Source organism: Phyllobates terribilis, unplaced genomic scaffold, assembly GCF_046119375.1.
Source record: "Phyllobates terribilis strain yellow unplaced genomic scaffold, ASM4611937v1 Scaffold_9__5_contigs__length_417890890, whole genome shotgun sequence".
Lineage (NCBI taxonomy): Eukaryota > Metazoa > Chordata > Amphibia > Anura > Dendrobatidae > Phyllobates > Phyllobates terribilis.
Window position 1 is genome coordinate 79255409 of NW_027362769.1, and position 24011 is coordinate 79279419.

Below are 24011 nucleotides of genomic sequence, written 5' to 3' on the forward strand. Positions count from 1 at the left end.
ATTCAATGTCGGCGAAAACGCCGCTCTTCCGCAAAACAATTGGTAGTGCTGCGTTTTTTTCCGCAATGATAATCCGTGGCAGAAATTTCCTCAGCATGTGCACAGCACATGCGGATTATCATTGGGGAACATGGCAGACCTTCTACCAAGCATTTTTTAAGCGTTTCTGCAGTGGAATTACCGCTGCAAAAACGCTTAAAAAACGCATCGTGGGCACACAGCCTTAGAGGGATATTCTGGTTTACATACATTATCACCTATTATTCAAACATAACTGATATATCAGTGTGGGTCCGAGCGCCAAATCGGACTCCCAAGACTCTGACTAAATTGAATTGAACGGAGTACAGATTGTGCATACAAACTGCCCCTGTATTCAAGCTCTGAGGCAGAGATCAATATAGCCAAGCACAAGTCCCCAGTCCTGTGGGATCCCCTGTCCAATGGATGGACCTAAGTCTATCAAATAGTTATCAGCTATTCAGTGGTTAAGTGATAATTTATGTAGACCAGAATACGTCTTTTATCTAGTTGACCAACATTTTAATAAAAATGGGGTTGTCCCATTAGGGCATATATCGTTGCAGACTGAGATCCCCTGATAAGACACCCCTCTACGACCCAAAGCGTAGAGCCACTAAACAAGCAGCAGCTCTTGAGCTGGAAAATTTGGAAATCTGAATGGCCAGTATGTAATCCTGCATTTTCCCTGCAGAAGCCGTTGCATGGGAAATCATCAAGTTACAGCAACTCCTGACTGGCAGAACCAATTGTTTGCCAGCAAATCTTGGGAGCTGGTCCTGGGGATAGTGTCAGCTGACATGTTCTAAATATGTCTATAGCGACACAGCCCCTACAAGGAATAGGGGGTCAACCTTGGTTTTCACAATTGTCCGATCAGTAATCAGAACATAATTAATGATTGTATATTGTTAAATTGAAGATACAAAGATTAATGAAAAAATATCTCACTAATAAAATTAATATAATATAGTCCTGCAACTTTTCTCCGATTTTATTTACTAAAGTAAACAGTAAGAAAATAAGATATTATAATTGAGAATTTACAACTGGTTCCTTTTGAACTGATGTTTTTTTTAGAGATGAAATGAGTGAACTTCTGTAGAAACTAAATAAAAACATCAAAGCCAAAAGATATTTCCCAACAAGACCTTGAAGTCCGCGCATGATGAAAAAGCGGATATTTTGCAGACCACTTGAGGTGAAAACATTTTTATTACTAAATATAGCACACAAGGAAATTAAGCTTTCAGAGGATTAAAGTGCATCGTTTTGGCTTGTATTTTTTATATTACCTTATTCAAAGTCATATTTTCAGACACTGGTTCAATGCTGATGATCTGTGATGCAGGAATGCCAAAACTCCATCCTCCATACCTACAAGCAAACATATCGGTTATCAAATCCTAAACATTCAGATGTGATTGTAGTTTTGTGCAGTAGCCCTTTTTCTCTGGGAGTGAACTGAGGGCCGGGTCAGTGGGACCTTTTTCATCAGCATACTGATACTTACATTTTCTTACATTAAAAAAAAAAGTTATTGACAGTTAAAATGTAACTAAACATTTTCTTTTTATTATTTAATTACTGATCAGGAGCTTATAATCCAAAAATTAATTCCAATTTAAATAAGAGCACAGAATAAACATAGAAAATCATATAAGTGTTTCTCCGTATATAAACAATAAATATATCAATGAAATACACAAAAAAAAAGATAATTAAATTCAAGAAACAATGAAAGTAAGGGGAGGCCGATGAGAGACACAAAACATTAAGGATAATACATAAAGTAACCACACAATGGCAGAATGCCAAAGAATGATGATCACAGGTATTTATATGTAAAAATGCCTATATGTACAGTACAGACCAAAAGTTTGGACACACCTTCTCATTTTAAGATTTTTCTGTATTTTCATGACTATGAAAATTGTACATTCACACTGAAGGCATCAAAACTATGAATTAACACATGTGGAATTATATACTTAACAAAAAAAGTGTGAAACACCTGAAAATATGTCTTATATTCTAGGTTCTTTAAAGTAGCCACCTTTTGCTTTGATGACTGCTTTGCACACTCTTGGCATTCTCTTGATGAGCTTCAAGAGGTAGTCACCGGAAATGGTCTTCCAACAATCTTGAAGGAGTTCCCAGAGATGCTTAGCACTTGTTGGCCCTTTTGCCTTCACTCTGCAGTCCAGCTCACCCCAAACCATCTCGATTGGGTTCAGGTCTGGTGACTGTGGAGGCCAGGTCGTCTGGCGTAGCACCCCATCACTCTCCTTCTTGGTCAAATAGCCCTTACACAGCCTGGAGGTGTGTTTGAGGTCATTGTCCTGTTGAAAAATAAATGATGGTCCAAATAAACGTAAACCGGATGGAATAGCATGCCGCTGCAAGATGCTGTGGTAGCCATGCTGGTTCAGTATGCCTTCAATTTTGAATAAATCCCCAACAGTGTCACCGGCAAAGCACCCCCACACCATAACACCTCCTCCTCCATGCTTCACGGTGGGAACCAGGCATGTAGAGTCCATCCGTTCACCTTTTCTGCGTCGCACAAAGACACGGTGGTTGGAACCAAAGATCTCAAATTTGGACTCATCAGAACAAAGCACAGATTTCCACTGGTCTAATGTCCATTCCTTGTGTTCTTTAGCCCAAACAAGTCTCTTCTGCTTGTTGCCTGTCCTTAGCAGTGGTTTCCTAGCAGCTATTTTACCATGAAGGCCTGCTGCACAAAGTCTCCTCTTAACAGTTGTTGTAGAGATGTGTCTGCTGCTAGAACTCTGTGTGGCATTGACCTGGTCTCTAATCTGAGCTGCTGTTAACCTGTAATTTCTGAGGCTGGTGACTCGGATAAACTTATCCTCAGAAGCAGAGGTGACTCTTGGTCTTCCTTTCCTGGGGCGGTCCTCATGTGAGCCAGTTTCTTGGTAGCGCTTGATGGTTTTTGCAACTGCACTTGGGGACACTTTCAAAGTTTTCCCAATTTTTCGGACTGACTGACCTTCATTTCTTAAAGTAATGATGGCCACTCGTTTTTCTTTACTTAGAATTTGTATTATGGCAAGAAAAAAGCAGCTAACAGTCTATTCAGTAGGACTATCAGCTGTGTATCCACCACACTTCTGCACAACACAACTGATAGTCCCAACCTCATTTATAAGGCAAGAAATCCCACTTATTAAACCTGACAGGGCACACCTGTGAAGTGAAGACCATTTCCGGTGACTACCTCTTGAAGCTCATCAAGAGAATGCCAAGAGTGTGCAAAGCAGTCATCAAGGCAAAAGGTGGCTACTTTGAAGAACCTAGAATATAAGACATATTTTCAGTTGTTTCACACTTTTTTGTTAAGTATATAATTCCACATGTGTTAATTCATAGTTTTGATGCCTTCAGTGTGAATGTACAATTTTCATAGTCATGAAAATACTGAAAAATCTTTAAATGAGAAGGTGTGTCCAAACTTTTGGTCTGTACTGTATATCCACAGAATTAATAGCAATATAATTCAAAAAGTTAAATATATAAAGATTGGTGCAATGTTATACATCAATTTGAATCAAGGGTGTGGAAATACAGAGGCATTACTGTATGTCACCACATCGGCCCGAAGGGTCTGAAGCCGATGTGATGACACATTCCATTTTTACTTACAGTCTTACTGTAATGCCTCTATTTCCTCACTATTAATTCAAATCTGTGTATAACATTGCACTAGTTGTGTGCATTACATTACATGAATCTTTATATATTTAAGTTTTTGATGAATTATTTTGTTATTAATTCTGTAGATATACATATATGTACTTTTACATATACAATTTTTTTGTGTTATGTATTTCAATAAAATATTTATTGTTTATATACACTTGTCTGATTCATGGTTATTATGGAGTAACGTTTATATGATTTTCTTGATTACTGATCAGCTTTTGCAAAGTTATGAATCTTTGTAATATACTCCATAATCTTATTTTGCTTTCTTCTCTCTCAAACACTGCAGAAAGTGCTGTTTTAACTCACTAGTTCCTGCTCTTTTAAGGTATGTGCACACAGTGTTTTTTTTTTTTAAGCGTTCAAGAACTACAAGTTTTCGAGTAGAAACCACTTCAAAAAATGCTCTAATTTTGGAACGTTTTTGGTGGTGTTAAAGAGTTTTAAAGCATTTTGGTAGAGAGATTTTTTTTTTCTCTGAAGCGTCTTTGCAGCCTTTTGATTGGACAGTGGCTAATTTAGTATGGATTCTATCTAGAGCTACTTTAATGAAGTGTCATTCACTTTTTTTTCACTAGGCGCGTTTTAAAACCCGAAGGAAAAGAAATGCTCAGAACATTGAACATTTGAAAGGTAAAGTGATTTTACTATAGAAATGAGTAGAAAGAGCCCTTGAAGCTGTGATTTCCCAGCATTTTAAACAAGTCCACTCCCACAATCTAAAAAAAACCAACTTCTGCTCTAACAAGAATCCGTACTCAAGCAGTATTTGAAAACGCTCTCCTTGTGAGAGCTTCTCTGCTCTCTTCCCCCCATACTCAGACTGTGAGAGTGTTTGTATATAGTGATTGAGCTTGGATTCTTGCTAGAGCAGCAGTTCAAAGCAGCTTCTAAAAGAACATCAACTAAGCAGTTAAAACAGTACTTTCAGCATTGTGTTTGAGAATGAAGGATGCAAAATAAGGTAATAGAATATATAATTACAAAGATTTAAAACTTTTCCAAGGCTGATCAACAATTAAATGCTAAAAATAAGTTTACCCATTAAAGACTGCTATTATCTCTTATGGGCAGATAATCTTTAGTGTTGGTATTCTACGCTAAGAAAAGGGTTAATGTTAACATCTCTGATAGTCTACAGTCAAGGCCAAAAGTTTTGAGAATGACACCAAAATTATATTTTCACATGATCTGCTGGCCTCTGGTTTTTATTAGTGTTTGTCTGATGTTTATATCACATACAGAAATATAATTGCAATCATATTATGAGTACCAATAGGTTATATTGACAGTTAGAATGAGTTAATGCAGCAAGTCAATATTTGCAGTGTTGCCCCTTCTTCTTCAAGACCTCTGTAATTCTCCCTGGCATGCTCTCAATCAACTTTTGGACCAAATTCTGACTGATAGCAGTCCATTCTTGCATAATCAATGCTTGCATTTTGCCAGAATTTGTTGGTTTTTGTTTGTCCACCCGTCTCTTGATGATTGACCACAAGTTCTCAATGGGATTAAGATCTGGGGAGTTTCCAGGCCATGGACCCAAAATCTCTATGTTTTGTTCCATGAGCCATTTAGTTATCACCTTTGCTTTATGGCAAGGTGCTCCATCATGCTGGAAAAGGCATTGTTGGGCGCCAAACTGCTCTTGGACGGTTGGGAGAAGTTGCTCGTGGAGGACATTCTGGTACCACTCTTTATTCATGGCTGTGTTTTTAGGCAAGACTGTGAGTGAGCCGATTCCCTTGGCTGAGAAGCAACCCCACACATGAATGGTTTCAGGATGCTTTACAGTTGGCATGAGACAAGACTGGTGGTAGCGCTCACCTCTTCTTCTCCGAATAAGCTGTTTTCCAGATGTCCCAAACAATCGAAAAGGGGATTCATCAGAGAAAATGACTTTGCCCCAGTCCTCAGCAGTCCACTCCCTGTATCTTTTGCAGAATATCAGTCGGTCCCTGATGTTTTTTCTGGAGAGAATTGGCTTCTTTGCTGCCCTCCTTGAAACCAGCCCTTGCTCAAAGAGTCTCTGCCTCACAGTGCGTGCAGAAGCACTCACACCAGCCTGCTGCCATTCCTGAGCAAGCTCAGCACTGCTGGTAGTCCGATCCCGCAGCTGAAACAGTTTTAAGATACGGTCCTGGCGCTTGCTGGTCTTTCTTGGGCGCCCTGGAGCCTTTTTGACAACAATGGAAGCTCTCTCCTTGAAGTTCTTGATGATGCGATAGATTGTTGACTGAGGTGCAATCTTTGTAGCTGCGATACTCTTCCCTGTTAGGCCATTTTTGTGCAGTGCAATGATGGCTGCACGTGTTTCTTTAGAGATAACCATGGTTAACTGAAGAGAAACAATGATACCAAGAACCAGCCTCCTTTTAAAGTGTCCAGTGTTGTCATTCTTACTTAATCATGACTGATTGATCGCCAGCCCTGTCCTCATCAACACCCACACCTGTGTTAATGGATCAATCACTAAAACGATGTTAGCAGCTCCTTTTAAGGCAGGACTGCAATGATGTTGAAATGTGTTTTGGGAGTTAAAGTTCATTTTCTGGGCAAATATTGACTTTGCAAGTACAGTAATTGCTGTTAAGCTGATCACTCTTTGACATTCAGGAGTATATGCAAATTGCCATTACAAAAAATGAAGCAGTAAACTTTGGAAAAATTACTATTTGTCTCATTCTCAATACTTTTGGCCATGACTGTAGGCCAATCATTGCACTGCGCTGAACAGTGAATCATTGTGCAGAGAACTAGCTGTGATCAGAGTGACTGAGCATATGTGACAAGCAGAATTTCGCTCATTAGTGGACATGCATATTGCTATACAGAATGAACACTAGGTGGTGTCATAATTTATAAGTAAATATCAAACTCTTCACTGGATGTTTGTTTACAGTCTGTAAATTGAAAATATTCATTGTTTATAATCTATACAGTGGATGTGATTAGTGTGATTAGTGATGAGCGAGCACTAGAATGCTCGACCCGAGCAATGAGCCCAGTGTAAGTCTATGGGAAACTCGAGCATTTTTCTGGCGGTCCCCCAACCCCCCGGCGGTCTGCAGAAGGTCAAAAATTGCCCAAATCGATGGGAACAGTGCTCAATTAAACGTCAGGCAGGCAGGGTATATAGGAGGGTGCATGAAAAACTTAGCAGGGCACTCAGAACACACTAGTGCCCTCCAATTTTCATGCACCCGTCTCTTTAAAAAAGCCGGCCTGCAATTCATCAGCGGCATACACCGGTACCCGACAATTTCGAACAGAAAGAATAGAGCATCACACATAGATTAAATAGATAGAAACATGTCAGTCACATATATAATAAGCACAGTGACAGTGTTGGTTACTGTACTTGTCATTTAGTGTTAAAATAAAGGATTTATTAAAAAAAAATTGGCGTGGGATCCCCCGTAATTTTAGTCTCTAGCGGAGGTTAAGCAGACGGCTGGGGCAGATGTTTGAAGCCTGGGAAGGGGGTAATATGCACGGAGCTTCCCAGGCTACTAATATCCAGCTTGTCATCCTTCAGAGACATTGCCTGCGCTCCGCAGTGTCTCTGAAGGATGGCATTGAGATGGCAGCGTTCTGCTATCATCCAGCCTGCCATCTCAATGCCATCCCAGCGTGGGAGAATTCTCCTGCTCAAGCGGTGACGTCATTTGCCAGCACCGCATGCGCAGGAGAATTCTCCCATGCTGTCAGTGACGTGCATGAGGTGAGCTGAGTTCATTGCACATGAACTCGGCTCACCTGGATGCCGTCACAGCCAGACACTGAGGAGCTTCACTGAGGAGCTTCTCAGTGTCTGTGGCATGCCAAGCTGGATGGCAGAGTTCTGCTGCGATCCAGCCTGTCATGTCAATGTAGCAGAGCTGGAGCCGTCCTGGGAACCATGGAAAGGTAAGGATGAGGTTGGTTAATTATTTTACTTTTATTGCAGGAGATCGTTGGCTTCAGCTGGAATGGGAAATGCGGTAAGTAGAGTTTAATTTAGAACATTAAAGTATTGTATCTTTATTTCACTTAAAGGATTTTATTCTGGGTATTGGTGTTTTTTTAACTTTCACTATGGGGTTAGTAATGGGGGCGTCTTATAGACGCCTCTCCATTGCTAACCTGGGCTTGATGTCAGCTGGCATTATAAGCTGACATCAACCCCAACCCTATAAGCCCACTGCCACCGCTACAGGGCAGTGGGAAGAGAGAGGCTAAGAGCCAGAATTGGCGCATCCTATGGATGCGACATTTCTGGGGCGGCTGACGGCTGGTGTTTCTAGCCTGGGAGGGGGCCAATATTCATGGCACCCTTTCTGGGCTATTAATATCAGCCCCCAGCTGTCTGCCTAGCCTTTGCTAGCTATTAAAATAGGGGGGACCCCACGTCATTTTTTTTGGGTCCCCCATTTTAATAGCTAGTATAGGCTAGGTATTCAGCTGGGGGCTGATATTAGTAGCCTGGGTAGCTACGTGGGTATTACCTCCTTCCCAGGCTTCAAACATCTGCCCCAGCCGTCTGCTTAATCTCCTCTAGAGACTAAAATTATGGGGAAACCCACGCCAATTTTTTTTTTTAATAAATCCTTTATTTTAACACTAAATGACAAGTACAGTAACCAACACTGTCACTGTACTTATTGTATATGTGACTGACATGTTTCTATCTATCCAATCTATGTGTGATGCTCTATTCTTTCTGTTCTAAATTGTCAGGTACCGATGTATGAATTGCGCTTTTTTAAAGAGACGGGTGCATGAAAATCGGAGGGCACTAGTTTGTTCTGCGTGCCCTGCTATGTTTTTCATGCACCCTCCTATATACCCTGCCTGCCTGTCAGCCTATATATTCTGCCTGCCTGACGTTTAATTGAGCACTGTTCCCATCGATTTGGGCAATTTTTGACCTTCTGCAGACCGCCGGGGAGGGACCGCCAGAAAAATGCTTGAGTTTCCCATAGACTTACATTGGGCTCATTGCTCGGGTTGAGCACCCGAGTATTCCAATTTGCTCGACCCGAGCTTCGAGCACCCGAGCATTTTAGTGCTCGCTCATCACTAAATGTGATATGTAATTGTGGGTTTGAGTTCTAGGGCAGTAAAGTGGTTAATAGTGGCATCCTTTATGGGCTAGGACAGTGAAATAGGCTATGACGGCATCCCTGGTGGTCTGTAGACTACCAAAATAAAAGAAAGCATACTTACCTCTTTGACTGGCGCCGATCCTCCACCTCGAGCGGTTACCTTCTGGTAATCTTATGACATTGTTTTCATCATGTGAGCGCTGCAGCTTATCAGTGACCACTGATGGGCTGCAGCTGTCACACTTCCATTAGAAGAGAAGCCGCCAAACTGATGACACTTCTCTGACATCTTTTAAAGGGGTTTTCCACTACTGGCTGACAGAAGTGCAAAAGCATGCCTCTTACCGAGGTACTTGTCTACTCTGAAACTGCAGGGTGGTTGGTAACCTAGGCAACTAGCTGTTCACTAGAATAAAAAAATCCCTCAGTTCTTGAGACCGGAGAGGATTTTTAATTAAGGGTACATTACAAAGTTGCTTATTTTTTACAAATGCTTTGCAGTTTTAGCCATTTAAGAACTTGAGACCACCCCTTTAAGAAAATCTTCCATACAAATCTATTTGTGGCCATGATGATCCTGATTACATAGAGCTCGCTGGGAAGAAAGCAGGATGTGAATACAGTCAACACTAAGGGCACACCTGCTCTTATTGCATATGTTTGTCTGAAGAAGGCGCGTCTCCAAGGAGATAGAAAAAACTAGGGTCAAGATGCCAAAACAGACATGACACCAATTGTTTTCTTGTTTTCCTCCTGCGTAGACATTTGAACATTTGTGGAAACAAAATGGTATTTTTGGCTTTCTCTTTAGCAGTGAATCTCTGAACTCATAAATACATATCCACATATCGAACATAGCTATGTGCTCTGGGATAATACGCAGTTCTGTATTACAATCGATCCAACAATTTACATTACAAAAAAGTGAAAAACGATGCTTATCATCTTTATTTCTACAGTGCTATGGATCGCACCATTATGTTTCATTTCTATCACGCTTAAGAATGAATTTGAAGCGCTGAATATCTTCAATTCATGAGAATGCAGCCAGAAAATAAATCCAGACCTAACAAGCGAGAACAGTGTTCAAAAGTTAGATGTAAGATGGTAAGTCAGAGGGAAGAAACTTACCGTTTCTGGATAAATTGCAAGGCTGTTGAGAGTAGATAGCCCTCCATGCTTTTTCCTGAGAGATTGTACATCATCTGTTCAGAGTAAGTCATCCGATGGGGAGGGGCGACATCCGCTGCGTCACATGCCTGGATAATAAAACACAATACACTCAAAACGTGATGCAAATATTTCAAATATAATTACTGGACGCCACAGTCATGTCTATTACAAACTTGCCATTAACTTGGTTTTATAAGTTTAGTAAAATTGGTCACTTAAAGAGGATCAGTCACTTGGCAGAAATATATATATATTTTATCTGGTGTAAAGTCCGCTGTTCTCCTGAATCCGGTGCTGTTTTTCTTTTGTTCCTGTGCCTCTCCATTCCTGAGATATGGCCCGCTCTTCCTTGTATGTAAATCTAGTCTTTTTAGCTAGGTGGGTGTGGTCCTCAACTCTTCTCTGAGGGCACTTTCTTTAGGACCACACCCAGCTTGCTAAAAAGGCAAGATTTACATACAAGGAAGAGAGGGCCATATCTCAGGAATGGAGTGACTCAGAAACGAATAACATATAACGCCAGATTCAGGAGAACATGGTCATTTACACAAGGTAAAAAAATGACATGTTCATGGCAAGAATCAGATCCTTTTTAATCTCTTCACGCACCTTGCCTTACATGTACGTCACAGTCGGGGTGTGTGTGTGTATGGAGCGGGCTCTGGAGCTGTGCAGGTCTTTTCCGGCTGTAATACATAGCCGGCATCTGCCTATAATAACAGCAATTAGCTCTAGCTGATATTTAACTATTTAAATGCCGCTGTCAATCTCTAACAGTAGCATTTAAATAGCATTACTGCCAGTGTGCGCCCCCTTCCTTCCATAATACCCCATCACTTCCATCTTAGTACTCCTTTGAATCTTAGTACTCCTCTGAAGCTCTGGTCTGGAGCGTCAAAGGCAACCACGATTTATGCTATAAATTTCAATACTGTGGATAGTAAAAGCGATTTCAGGTTCAAGTCCCTTAGAGAGAATAAAACATAAAGGAAAAGATTATAAACAAAAGTTTTAAAAAAATATTATAAAAATATAAAAGTTAAATAATCTACCATCTTCCCAGGTTTAAAATAAAGAAATAATACTAAGGCTACATTGACGAAAAAATGAAAAAGTGTTATGGTTATTGGAAGAGGGGGAGGAAAAAGCGAATGTGCAAAAACAAAAAAAATTAGCCGGTGTTAAGGGGGTTAATCTTGCTTTGGCTCATGATCTTGCATAATAAAATTATTTTTGTTAATTTTCCATTATGCCACAATATTTGAAACAACATATGCAGAAAATGCATATAACAAATGCAGCTAAGCGCCAGGGCGCCACATTGATCAGTAATGGGGGTTGGAACAGAATTTCAACATGTTGGATCAGATGCTCTGGCTCCAGCTTCCTGGCAATCTTTATGTACATCTTAAGTTTGTATTCTGGTCTGTTTATCAGGGATTACAGTTTTTTTACAGTATGAGCAGTAGAGGAATCAGTAATATGCTTGCTGTCTAAAATAATGGAACCCCAATGGAAATCAGACTGACCCCATTGTAATTCAATAGTACGGACTTGTTGGAATCTCTTGAAAAAAAATGAAAGCTTGTAGCTTTCATGGCTCCTTTTTTATGAAATTCTTGGTGCTAGTGTTAATAGAGCAAGTAATACAGCATCTGCACCAATTCTTAAAATTGTTTGACCTGTGCAAAGCTGCTGAGACATATACATTGGAGACATTGAAAGCTGTTTAACCATATAATTAACTAGAAAAAGTTTTAATCCTCATTGTGCCATAACCTCAAGTGCCCTGGAGGAGCAAAGTACCCTGGAGGAGCCCCCAGCTCTCTGAACTGAACTCCCCAATCCTGCCACTTTGCTCAGCAGAATACTAGAGCCCTCACTCAAATCAGAGGGGTAAGGGAGCATACAGTGCACTCCAGGGCCCCCGCAATCATGGAGCAATGGTGAGTTTACAGGTGCATCTCACTAAATTAGAATATCATCAAAAAGTTAATTTATTTCAGTACAATACATAAAGTGAAACTCATATTATATAGAGTCATTACAAACAGAGTGATCTATTTCAAGTGTTTATTTCTGTTAATGTTGATTATTATGGCTTACAGCCAATGAAAACACAAAAGTCATTATCTCAGTAAATTAGAATACTTTATAACAACAGCTTGAAAAATATTTTTAAAATCCGAAATGTTGGCCTACTGAAATGTATGTTCAGTAAATGCACTCAATACTTGGTCGAGGCTCCTTTGGCATCAATTACTGCATCAATGTGGCGTGGCATGGAGGTGATCAGCCTGTGGCACTGCTGAGGTGTTATGGAAGCCCAGGTTGCTTTGATAGCAGCCTTCAGCTTGTCTGCATTTTTGAGTCTGGTGTCTCTCATCTTCCTCTTGACAATATCCCATAGATTCACTATGGCGTTAAGGTCAGGCGAGTTTGCTGGCCAATCAAGCACAGTGATACTGTTGTTTGAAAACCAGGTATTGGTACTTTTGGTAGTGTGGACAGGTGCCAAGTCCTGCTGGAGAATGAAATTTCCATCTCCAAAAAGCTTGTCGGCAGAGGGAAGCATGAAGTGCTCTAAAATTTCCTGGTAGACGGCTGCGCTGACTTTGGTCTTGATAAAACACAGTGCACCTACACCAACAGATGACATGGCTCCCCAAACCATCACTGATTGTGGAAACTTCACACTAGACCTCAAGCAGCTTGGATCGTGGCCTCTCCACTCTTCCTCCAGACTCTGGGACCTTGATTTCCAAATGAAAATTGGAACTCTGGGATCTTGTGGAGTGTGTCAATGGCTGCTTTCTGGACATCTCTCAAGTCAACAGTCTTCCCCATGATTGTGGAGCCTACTGAAACAGACTAAGGGACCTTTTTAAACGAGTAGGAAGCCTTTGCAGGTGTTTTTTGGTTTTTATTTTAATTTACTGAGATAATGGCTTTTCTGTTCTCTTTGGCTGTAAGCCATAATCATCAACATTAACAGAAATAAACACATGAAATAGATCACTCTGTCTGTAATGACTCTATAATATAGGAGTTTAACTTTTTGTATTGAAGAACTGAAATAAATTAAGTTTTTTGATGATATTCTAATTTAGTGAGATGCACCTGCATGTCCTTCTCGTATTTCATGATACAAAGAACATGCATAAAGTGTTTAATCATGACCGTGTACGGCCAACCCGGGTGCCATAGTTCCGTAATACCCCTCCCCATCTTACCGACCTTAAGTAGCTTAACAAATAAAAACACTGCACCTGTAATTTCTTTGGATAAATTTGGCCACAGCGGCCATTTTATTAACAAACAACATTAACATATAAACATTATTATTCAAATAAATAAATAAGAAGGGAGGGTTCTTGGAGTTAAAAATTAGATCTGGCATAACTAAACCGAAATCGAACCACCGTATTACCCTCAGCCGTCCATCACCAGCTCGAGGGCACCAAAAGCTCCCAGGGTAAAACCCCGTCCAGAGCCCCAAAAACCAAATGCCAGATCACCCCGCTTAATCAAGCCACTGCCTGTAAATTTCCAATAACTTTCCCACCGACACTTCTGTGCCAACTCCAAGAACCCCACCCCCCGCCAAGCCACTGCGACATACCTTCTTACACAACTTTACATAACACTTTTAATATAACCCATTATAATGCATAACATCAAATCCCCCTTTAATTCTTTCACGATAAACAACCACCCTTTTACCATTAATCACAAAATATACCAAAGGAAAACAAAAAAGAGAGGGTGGGTGGGTGGGAACTTCTCTCAATGGCTTCTTCCCTGGACTGCCCGTTTTCCCGCACTTTTCCCTATTATACCTCTTCCCCCCTTTACCCCACCCCTATCCAAATGCCAGCCCCTCCAAACCTATACCCAATCCCGACCATTGGGATTTAAAAATTGCACCCTCCTGGCCAATCCCGGTCATGTGGGGCTTCCTTCTAGGTTCCCATGCCTCCAGCCCCCTTCTTGACCGTGTACGGCCAACCCGGGTGCCATAGTTCCGTAATACCCCTCCCCATCTTACCGACCTTAAGTAGCTTAACAAATAAAAACACTGCACCTGTAATTTCTTTGGATAAATTTGGCCACAGCGGCCATTTTATTAACAAACAACATTAACATATAAACATTATTATTCAAATAAATAAATAAGAAGGGAGGGTTCTTGGAGTTAAAAATTAGATCTGGCATAACTAAACCGAAATCGAACCACCGTATTACCCTCAGCCGTCCATCACCAGCTCGAGGGCACCAAAAGCTCCCAGGGTAAAACCCCGTCCAGAGCCCCAAAAACCAAATGCCAGATCACCCCGCTTAATCAAGCCACTGCCTGTAAATTTCCAATAACTTTCCCACCGACACTTCTGTGCCAACTCCAAGAACCCCACCCCCCGCCACAAACGAACAGCCCTGACCACCTCAGGCTCGTGAGCGCCCCAACACTGCCAAAGCCCTCTCAATCCCCTCCTGTATAGATAATGCCCATAAATCAATCCCAATATCGTTCAGGTGCACCCCATCCTTTGCCCAAAAATCACCAACCCCTGCCTCAAGATCAAGATGCCGAACACTTACACCCCCATTTCTACCAACAAAAGCTGCTATGGCTCTATTCAACTTTACTCTTGCCCTATTAATGCCCTTCACTGATCTGGCCTCCCTCCAATTTTTTCTCGGCACAATGTCAGACCAAACCGTCAACACCCCAGGAAAAGATGTCCATAACCTTAAAAAATCAATTCGAATATCCCTCATCAATTCCCTAACTGGCCGAACCCCCAAATCATTCCCCCCCATATGCACCACCAAAATGTCCGGCGCCCGGTCCAAACGAGCCGCCTTATGGAATTCAGGAAGCACCCTTCTCCATACCATCCCTCTAAAACCCAGCCACCGGACCACCACTTGCTCTCTGCTAAAACCCAATTGCCTACCGTTTGGCCTCACATCCGCCCGCAGCGCCCCCCAATGAACGAAAGAGTGTCCAAGAATCCAGACTAATAACGGGACGTCACCTGCAATAAGACAACCAAAGAATTGTATTCACTTCTGACCAGATAAAACATAAGCCTGCACACCTAATGCCGTACATAGGACAGATAACGATCTGAACTCCACCTCCCAATGCGTTTTATCACATCCTTTCCTAAACCCAAACCGTCCGCTTCTGACGCCGCACCGATTCTGAAAGAATGCGACCCGTACACCTCAGGACTAAGGCCCAACTCCCGGATCCCTTTTTTAAATACTGCAATAAATTGAAAACGTGACAGAAACTCTCCGTTTTTATGACACAATAATGGGCCCTTACGTCCCGCCCAAACCTGCCAGTAAGCCATTAAACATCTCCTAGGACACATAAACGATCCATCAACTTCCCCCAATACCACTCGCTTGCCTCTGCCCAATTGATCCGTCTTCGCCCTCCTAATCCAAAATTCGATGCCCCCTGTCCGACCGTTCACATCCTCGGCAAACAAACCCCCAACCTTATTCCTACTTGGTGCCACCAACTCACCTAATCTTAGAGCGCCAAAGAACGCCAATGAAAAAGCCAACCTAAACAGTGTGGCTTCAAAAACTGAACAACAAATCTTATCCAACGCTAAACCCAACCGCTCTAAAATACTAAAAGTCACCGGTCTTCGTTTATCTAACACCTTACCGCCTCTCCTAAAGCCCCTAAGTGCTTGCTTCACTAAAAACGATTTTGTAACGTCTTTTAACCCGTGCAATTTAAAAGCGAATGCCAATCCTGCTACAAATTTACTAACTTTTGACACGGACCATCCAATCTCTGCTGCCCTTCCCACAAGAAACAGCACCGCCATCTCTCTATCTCCTTCACTTTCCACCACACCCCACTCCAGAATCCAACTTCGCCATACTCGCCACGATGCCTCGTATGATGCCCAGGTCTGCCTCGTAATGGACTCCCTTATTAACCGTCCGGCTCCTCCATAACCAGTTGCCACAAATGCGAAGGGCATTCTTGACCCACGTCCTCGGCCTCTGGTGCTAGCGCCCGAAAACGGTCCCACTGAAAACGAGATAAGGCATCTGCTATAGAATTTTGTACACCTGGAACATGGACCGCTGTAATTCAAGCGTTCAGCTTAAGACAACAAAGTACTAGTTCCCTCAGTAGCCTAATCACAGGCGGGGATGAGGCCGACAAGCTGTTGATGACAGACACCACTCCCATGTTATCGCAATGAAACCGAATTCTCCTGTTGGCAAAACACTCCCCCCAAATAGTAACCGCAACAACAATAGGGAACAATTCCAAAAACGCCAGGTTCCTCGTAAGTCCCCTCTCCGTCCACCCAATCGGCCATGCCCCAACACTCCACCGCCCTTTCCAGTAGGCCCCGTATCCAGCACCTCCCGCAGCATCTGTAAAAATCTCACAATCAAAACTGCTTACAAACTCCTTCTGGATTAATGACCTGCCATTATAGCTTTCCAAAAACAACTTCCAAACCCTCAGATCCTCCTTGTGTTCCTTATTTAGGCGGATAAAATGATGAGCCCCACGCACTCCTGCTGTGGCGCCTGACAACCTGCGACAAAATATTCTGCCCATTGGCATAATCCTGCATGCAAAATTTAAGCGCCCCAACAGCGATTGTAGCTCCCTCAGGGTCACCTTGCGCAACCTCCTGACTCTATCGACCTCCTGCTTGAGCAGACACAATTTATCTTCAGGTAACCGGCACTCCATCCTTTCTGTATCAATTACAATGCCCAAAAAACTTAGGATTGTGCAAGGGCCTTCTGTCTTTTCTTTTGCCAATGGTACACCAAAATGCTCCGCTACCCACACCATAGTACCTAACAAATTCCTACACAATAACGATTGCGGAGGGCCTATAAACAAAAAATCATCCAAATAATGAATGACTGAATTAACTGATGCCAGGTCCATCACCACCCATTCCAAAAAGGTACTAAACGTTTCAAACAAAGAACACGAAATTGCACAACCCATTGGCAAACACCTATCCATGTAATATGCCCCATTCCAAAAACAACCTAACAACGGGATGCTATCCGGGTGAACTGGCAGCAACCGAAAAGCCGACTCGATATCCGTCTTGGCTAGCAACGATCCTGACCCATAACGCTGTACCCATCGCACCGCCGCATCAAATGATGTATATTCAACTGAACATAATTCCTGTGCAATGCCATCATTCACCGAGAGCCCCTTCGGGTACGACAAATGCTGAATCAAACGAAACTTATTCAGCTCTTTTTTGGGCACAACCCCCAGTGGTGAAATAATCACTTTGCTGCTAGGTAATACCCGAAACGGTCCCGCCATCCTGCCCAATTCCACCTCCTTAGCCAACTTCACGCTAACCACATCCGGATGAAGGGAAGCCGACGTCAAATTTTTTAGAGAAAAGGGGACCTCGTGCTCAGGAGGAGGGATTCTAAAACCTTCCAAAAAACCATCCGAAATGACCTTAGCCTTCGACTGATCAGGATACCTACTTAGAAAGGGGGCCATCGCGTGAACCCTCACCGGAGTCACCCCTTTGACCGGTACCCACTGTCGGCTTTCCCTTACCCTTCTTAAAGCATTTTGATGCTCCGTGTGAGTTTCCATTACAATGGGAGCACACGTGTTTGAATTTACAGGAGGTCCCGTACTTGCATTGGCCGTCATTAAATTGCCAGCAAGTTCCCACTTCCTTCTTAGTGCTTTGTGCCCCTTGGTTACCTCCCCCTTGTCCTGCTGGTTGGTTACCACTACTGCTGCTCCCGTGAAAGGACTGCCCATACCTCACTGGGGCCATAACCTTCAGCCACAACCCAATGTCCTTTTGATCCCATCTGATCTCAGGGCGGACTGCCTTCCTCTGACGAAATTGCTCGTCATAACGTAACCATGTCTGACCCCCGTAAGTCCTATGAGCCTCCCCAATAGCATCAAGGTAGCAAAACAAACCTGAACAATTATCAGGAGCTTTTTCTCCAATAACGCTAGCCAATATTGCAAAAGCTTGCAACCAATTGACAAACGTCTGTGGAATCAACCTCCACCTACGCTTCTCTTCTTCCTCTTTTTTACTGTCTTCCTTTTTTCCCTTATCCAGGTTAAACTTTTCCAACGGAAGAAGGGAAAAAATTTCGACATACTCGTCCCGCCAAATTTTTTCTTTAACCTCTTTTTTTAAATGCGCCCCCAATGGCCCCTCAAAGCACACGTATACCTCCCCTTTCGCCCTATCATCCAGTTTTATACTATCCGCATTATCCTTTTCTGTCTGCACACACACCGACACCCCAGAAGGTGTCCCAGCTGTACACCCCGCCGACCTGGCCGACTCGCTCCCCACCTGCAACAACGCCGGTTGACTAGGTAGCCAAGCCCCAGCCGGTGACAACCCCCTTTGAATGGCCCCCCCGCCGTCTATTCTCGCCAAAATGCGCGACATGCTAACCAACAAATCTCTAAACCCACTTACATCTGACCCACTACCTCCCCTAACATTTTCCCCGCTGGGCCCAGACACCTGCCTATCGCCTACCCCATCCGCTACAGACCCCGCGGGCGACAAACCATACATAGACGCATACTCACGAAGCTGCGCAGGTGCTGTGTCCCCGCCAGCCGTACTCGCCGAGTCCTGATGAGTCCTTGGTTCGTCTTGTTCTTCTCCATAATCCAGTCCGACCGACCCCTGCTGCTCAAGGCCCGCGCCCCTGGCCTCCTCGTCACCAGGGGGGACCCGAGCCCGTGCCGACCTCCCCGCCGTTCGTCCTCCAGTCCTCGCCGCCGACCGTGCACATCCGCGATTTTTAGACCCGGACTCACCAGCCCGATCCGTGTTGGTCCGTGGATAACTGCCAGGCAAATCCGTGCTGCTGCCCGCCGCTCCATCCCTCTGCCTGGAGAAACTTGAGCCAGGCAGCAGGTCCTGGAATTGGTGCTGCCTGCCCGTGTAGCTCTGCTGCTGTCTGCGCCCTCTGGTCTGTCTGGCAGGCACCCCGACAGGAACGTCGCCAGGTGTGCCTGCCGCGCTGGTGTTCCCTCCGTTCCCCGCTGCAGGATTGCCGCCCTTTTTTCTTTTAAATAACCGGCGTCTTGAATCGCCGCTGGATCTTGGAGCGGGGGGCGTGTCCCTGCGCCCGCCGCTCATTGGCTGTGTGTCCCTCTCGTCTGTCTCCGGGGCCGGAAGTGACGTAGTCCCCATTTCCGGTGAGGCCCCGCCCCCCGGATGATGCGTCTGCGGCCCGGGCCTTGCTTCCGGCTCTAGTACTGCGGCGCGCCGACGGGGGAGGCTGCACCACGACGGACCGGGGAACTTCAGTCGCGGACCGCGACCCGATGCAGGGGGAGCCCGCAGACCGGCTGGGCGGATTCCTGCCGCGGCGGGCACGCCGGCAGGGGATTCCGCCGGCATGCTCCCCGGACACAGGGTCCCCTGAGGGGCTCCGCAGCCTGCGCCTGCTGCCCGTACCAACCATCTCCGGGGAAAGCCTCTCGGGGGGCCGCGTCCTCCTGGCCCTTCTTTCGAAACCCGACGGGGATTCTTCCTCCCCAGCATTCCCCAGAAGTCCGGCCAGCTGGGCCTCAAGCCACCCTCCTTGCCTGGATCTGGCAGTCTCCCTCAGCCTGGCGATAAGGGACTCCACAGACTCCATAATAGCGAGAAGAGTGTCCCAGCAATTAAAAAGGTAAAATAATTTTTTTTTTTTTTTTTATCGGTGCTCCAGAACTTCTCTCAATGGCTTCTTCCCTGGACTGCCCGTTTTCCCGCACTTTTCCCTATTATACCTCTTCCCCCCTTTACCCCACCCCTATCCAAATGCCAGCCCCTCCAAACCTATACCCAATCCCGACCATTGGGATTTAAAAATTGCACCCTCCAGGCCAATCCCGGTCATGTGGGGCTTCCTTCTAGGTTCCCATGCCTCCAGCCCCCTTCTTTCTTCCAGGTCTCGTATCTAACACTATCAGTAGTTTTGCAAGGACAAAACTGCCAACAGACATACTTTAAGTACAGTAGCAACATATTAGGGAGAAGCCACATAATTTCCAGTAATAATATGCACTGTTAGCGCTGTAATTTTATGTCACGGGTAATAATGGCTTTTTGCTGAATATAAACTAAGCAAATGGGAAAATGTTTGCTCCTTGAATGTTGCTAATTGTTTTTATTTACAGAGCACATCACAAAAGGAACAGTAATTAAGGATTGCGCTTGGTAGTCTTAACAAAACAATAGTAAAGGTTATTGAATCAAATTCCTTTTTATCCATAAGTTTGCATTCAGGTTCATTGGTAATGTTAAAGATGCACTGTTAATGACATTAGTTCATTCCAAATTTCATCTGCACAGTCTTTTTTCTCCATTTTATTGGAAATAAAAAATAAAAATTAGGAATGTCTTTTTAGCATGTTGTTCCATAAGAATGCCTCAATGAGCACAGTTTAATATAAATGACATTAGTATATCATGTGTTGGTGAGTGGTACACACAGAAACCATGTGGCCCACTGAAACAAATTAAGCATTTTTTGCCCTAGAGCAGGGGTGGGGAACCTCAGGCCCGCAGGCCATAGGCCCTCAATGACCTTTTATCCAGCCCCTGGGCAGATTCCCAGGGATTATAGTGCTTGGGCCAGCAGTGGTATTTTGACGGCCGCCAGCCCTTTAGTTTCTTCTTGCTCTGTGAGCACACTCCTTCAGCGTTCACTACTGAACGTTGAGGATTGTGCAATGAAAGATTACGTCCTGACACCAATGCCAGCGTCAAGACATACTTTGTGGGCGGAGAAAGTACATGAATTGTACAGCCCCCGAAGGAGGGTATAAATATTCAAATGGCCCTTGGCAGGAAAAAAGTTCCCCACCCCTGTCCTAGAGGAACTGGAATGATACTGAAAAAAAATAATGAAATTCACTGCAAGCTGCTCAACTCTGTTCAGTCACAATCAAGCTTCTTTTCCAGGACGTCCCCCTAACAGCACCATGGAGGACGTCCTTCTGATCCTTACAGGGACAGGAAACACAGAGGTAAAAGCCCTCCCCTCCCTCCACCCCTCAGTGTTTTTCCTGTCCCTATGACACAGAGAGGTGTAGTGCGCAGAAGAGCGTACCTGCATGCGGGCTCAGGAGATCGGGCGGCTCAGAAACTTCTCCTTCCTCCTGGGAAGCAGCCCGCGGCTAACAGCCCCTGAACGGGGGTTCCTCAGCCAGGTCAGTGCAGCGCTGCTCCTGACCCAGGAGCCGCTTCCCTCCGGCGAGGGCTCTCGGCTCCGGCGCCTGCCTCTGCACCTGGTTCCGGCCATGTGTGCGCACACTTCCGGTGACGTCACGGGAGTGCGCGCGAGGCAGAGCGCGAAATTTGAAAGCGGCAGTCGGTGTGCATTCCAGGATGGAACGCAAAAGGCAGGGAAGACTTCAGACAGGTAAGTATAAAAGCGCTTGCCTGTGTCTGGCTTCCCTGCTGTGCTGGAGACTGCATAATGGAGGATTTAGGAAATGCAGAGACCCCATCTGAACCACCAATGGATAAAGGCTCCGCTAACCCACCAACGACAGTAAAGAAGGATAAAAAGTCGGGGGGAAGATGAAGAGATGCCCCATATGTAATTGCAGGTTGCCTGAAGCATGGCTTAAACCGTTATGCGAAGGTTGCACTGCTAAAATCGTGAAAGATCAACAACCAACCATCCTTTCGGATATGAGGTCAATCATCAGAGAAGAGGTTTGGGCCTCCATTTCGGGTCTAGTTTCCCCCCCAGATGTCTCAGCTGGGTCCCCGGACAAAAAGACCGAGGTGGAAGATGGAGCTATCCTCAGAGGAAGAGTTACAGCCCTTTGGTTCTGAGGAGAAGGAGGAGTAAGATATAGCTTCAGATCCACCGGAGGAGGGAATGAGATATCTTTTTTCAGCGGCGGACACAGACGAACTGCTAAAAGCGGTCAGAGACACTATGCAGGTGGAAGACACCCAGCCATCGCATACAGTGCAGGATGAGATATTCGGGGGGGGGGTTAAGATCCAAGAAACACAGGGTTTTCCCTGTAAATAACCACATCCGTTCCATGATCTTGGAAGAATGGGAGGACGCAGGGAAAAGACTTGTAATTCCACGAGACTTTAGATTACACCTTCCCTTTGAGCCAGAGGACATTAAGCCCTGGGAAGAGATTCCCAGGATTGACGTTCCCATTGCAAAGGTGGTCAAGAAAACCTCAATTCCCTTTGAGGACTCGTCCAGTCTGAAGGATCCCATGGACAGAAAGGCGGATGGCCTTCTGAAAAGGGCCTGGAAGATGTCGGTGGCTATCATAAAAACTAATATTGCTTCCACCTCTGTAGCCAGATCAATGTGTTTGTGGGTAGAAGATCTGGAGGAGCAGTATTAGAAAATAATACATCTTAGAAAAAGCGGTAAAGGAATGTCCGTCAGATGGAGTTACCCCAAGAGAAACAGGGGCAGAGGGCCCCCCTTTAGTTCAGCATCCGGCTTGAGGAAGCAATGACGCCATACGCGTTGGGAGTCGTCTGATGTCGTTCCTCAGAGGCTGGCAAAAAATATCACAGAATTCTTGGATTCTAAAGACCGTATCCTCAGGATACAAAATCGAATTTGCCCAGTTACCCCCGGAGAGGTTTATTCTTACCAATCCCCAGCCAGTGTCCGGTACTTCACCCATGTGGTCAGAAGTACAGAAACTCTTAAAAATAGGGGCCATAAGTCCGGTTCTCCAGGTAGAGAGGTCCCAGGGACACTACTCAAGACTCTTTTCCATCAGGAAACCCTCAGGGGAAACGCGCATAATAATGAACCTAAAACCGTTAAACCACTGGGTGAGATACAAACGATTCAAGATGGAATTAATCCGGTCTACCATTCCCCTGATAGACAGAGGGGCCGTGATGTGTACCTTAGACCTCCAGAAAGCGTACTACCATGTCCCCATCCATCCCATCGATCAAAAATTTTTGAGATTTGCTATAAAAGTGGGAAATCAGATCCACCATTTTCAATTCAGATGTCTCCCCTTTGGTCTGGACTCAGCCCCTCGGGTGTTTACAAAGCTGATAACAGAAGTAGTAGCCCATTTAAGACGTTTGGGAATCATAATAGTCCCTTACCTCGACGATTTCCTTTTGGTGGAGGGGTCTAGTCAGGAGCTTCTAGACCATGTAAGGATATCCATTCCACCCTCCAGGAGTTGGGTTGGCTGATAAATTGGGACAAATCAAACCTAGATCCCGGGGAAAGGAAAAACTTTCTGGGAGTTACTCTGGATTCTTGCCTAAGAACCTCATTCCTACCTGTAGAAAAGCAGAGGTCACTGAGAAGAGAGATTATTCAGTTTCCAAGGAATCATTGCTCCATCAGAAGTGCAATGAGGATCCTGGGACTGATGACTGCCTGCATTCCATGTGTCAGATGGAGCCAGTTTCATGCTCATCATCTACAAAGAGCCGTTCTGTCGGCCTGGGACAGGCGTCAGATATCCTTGGACAAAGTAATACCCCTTTCCAGAGTGGTAAGAAGGTCCCTAGTATGGTGGACGCTTCCAAAAAACCTCCAGGTGGGAGTAGCTTGGATCCCCTCTCGAGCCATAGTAATTACCACCGACGCCAGTCAGGGTGGGGTGCCCATGTAGAGGGGAATCTCTTTCAGGCAACCTAGTCCCCAGAAATTCGTGCAAGGTCCTCAAATTATCGGGAATTACGAGCCGTGTGGGAAGTTCTCCGCCAGAACAGACCATTATTTCTGGGAAGACATATAAAGGTCTTGTCAGACAACACAACAGCGGTGGCTTTTCTACGGCATCAGGCAGGCCCAAGACACCCCTTACTGCAGAGCCTTTCTACAAAGATGTTTCTTTGGATAGAAAGAATAGCCCTATCTATAACAGCTGTACACTTAGAAGGGCTCAGAATCAGAGAGCAGACTTCCTGAGCAGACGAAGGATATGTCCCACAGAGTGGGAAC

The 24011-nt window shown here is 44.5% G+C and overlaps 1 protein-coding gene across 1 annotated transcript in view; it reads right to left on the reverse strand.

Moving 5' to 3' along the window:
* ABCA12 (ATP binding cassette subfamily A member 12) overlaps positions 1–24011 on the reverse strand; it is a 313653-nt gene that overhangs the window by 89822 nt on the left and 199820 nt on the right. The window contains exons 41-42 of the mRNA XM_073646632.1: positions 9969–10096; positions 1317–1398 (exon numbers count right to left, since the gene is read on the reverse strand). Of these exons, the coding sequence (XP_073502733.1) occupies positions 1317–1398; positions 9969–10096 (210 nt within the window). The remainder of the gene's footprint in view (positions 1–1316; positions 1399–9968; positions 10097–24011) is intronic.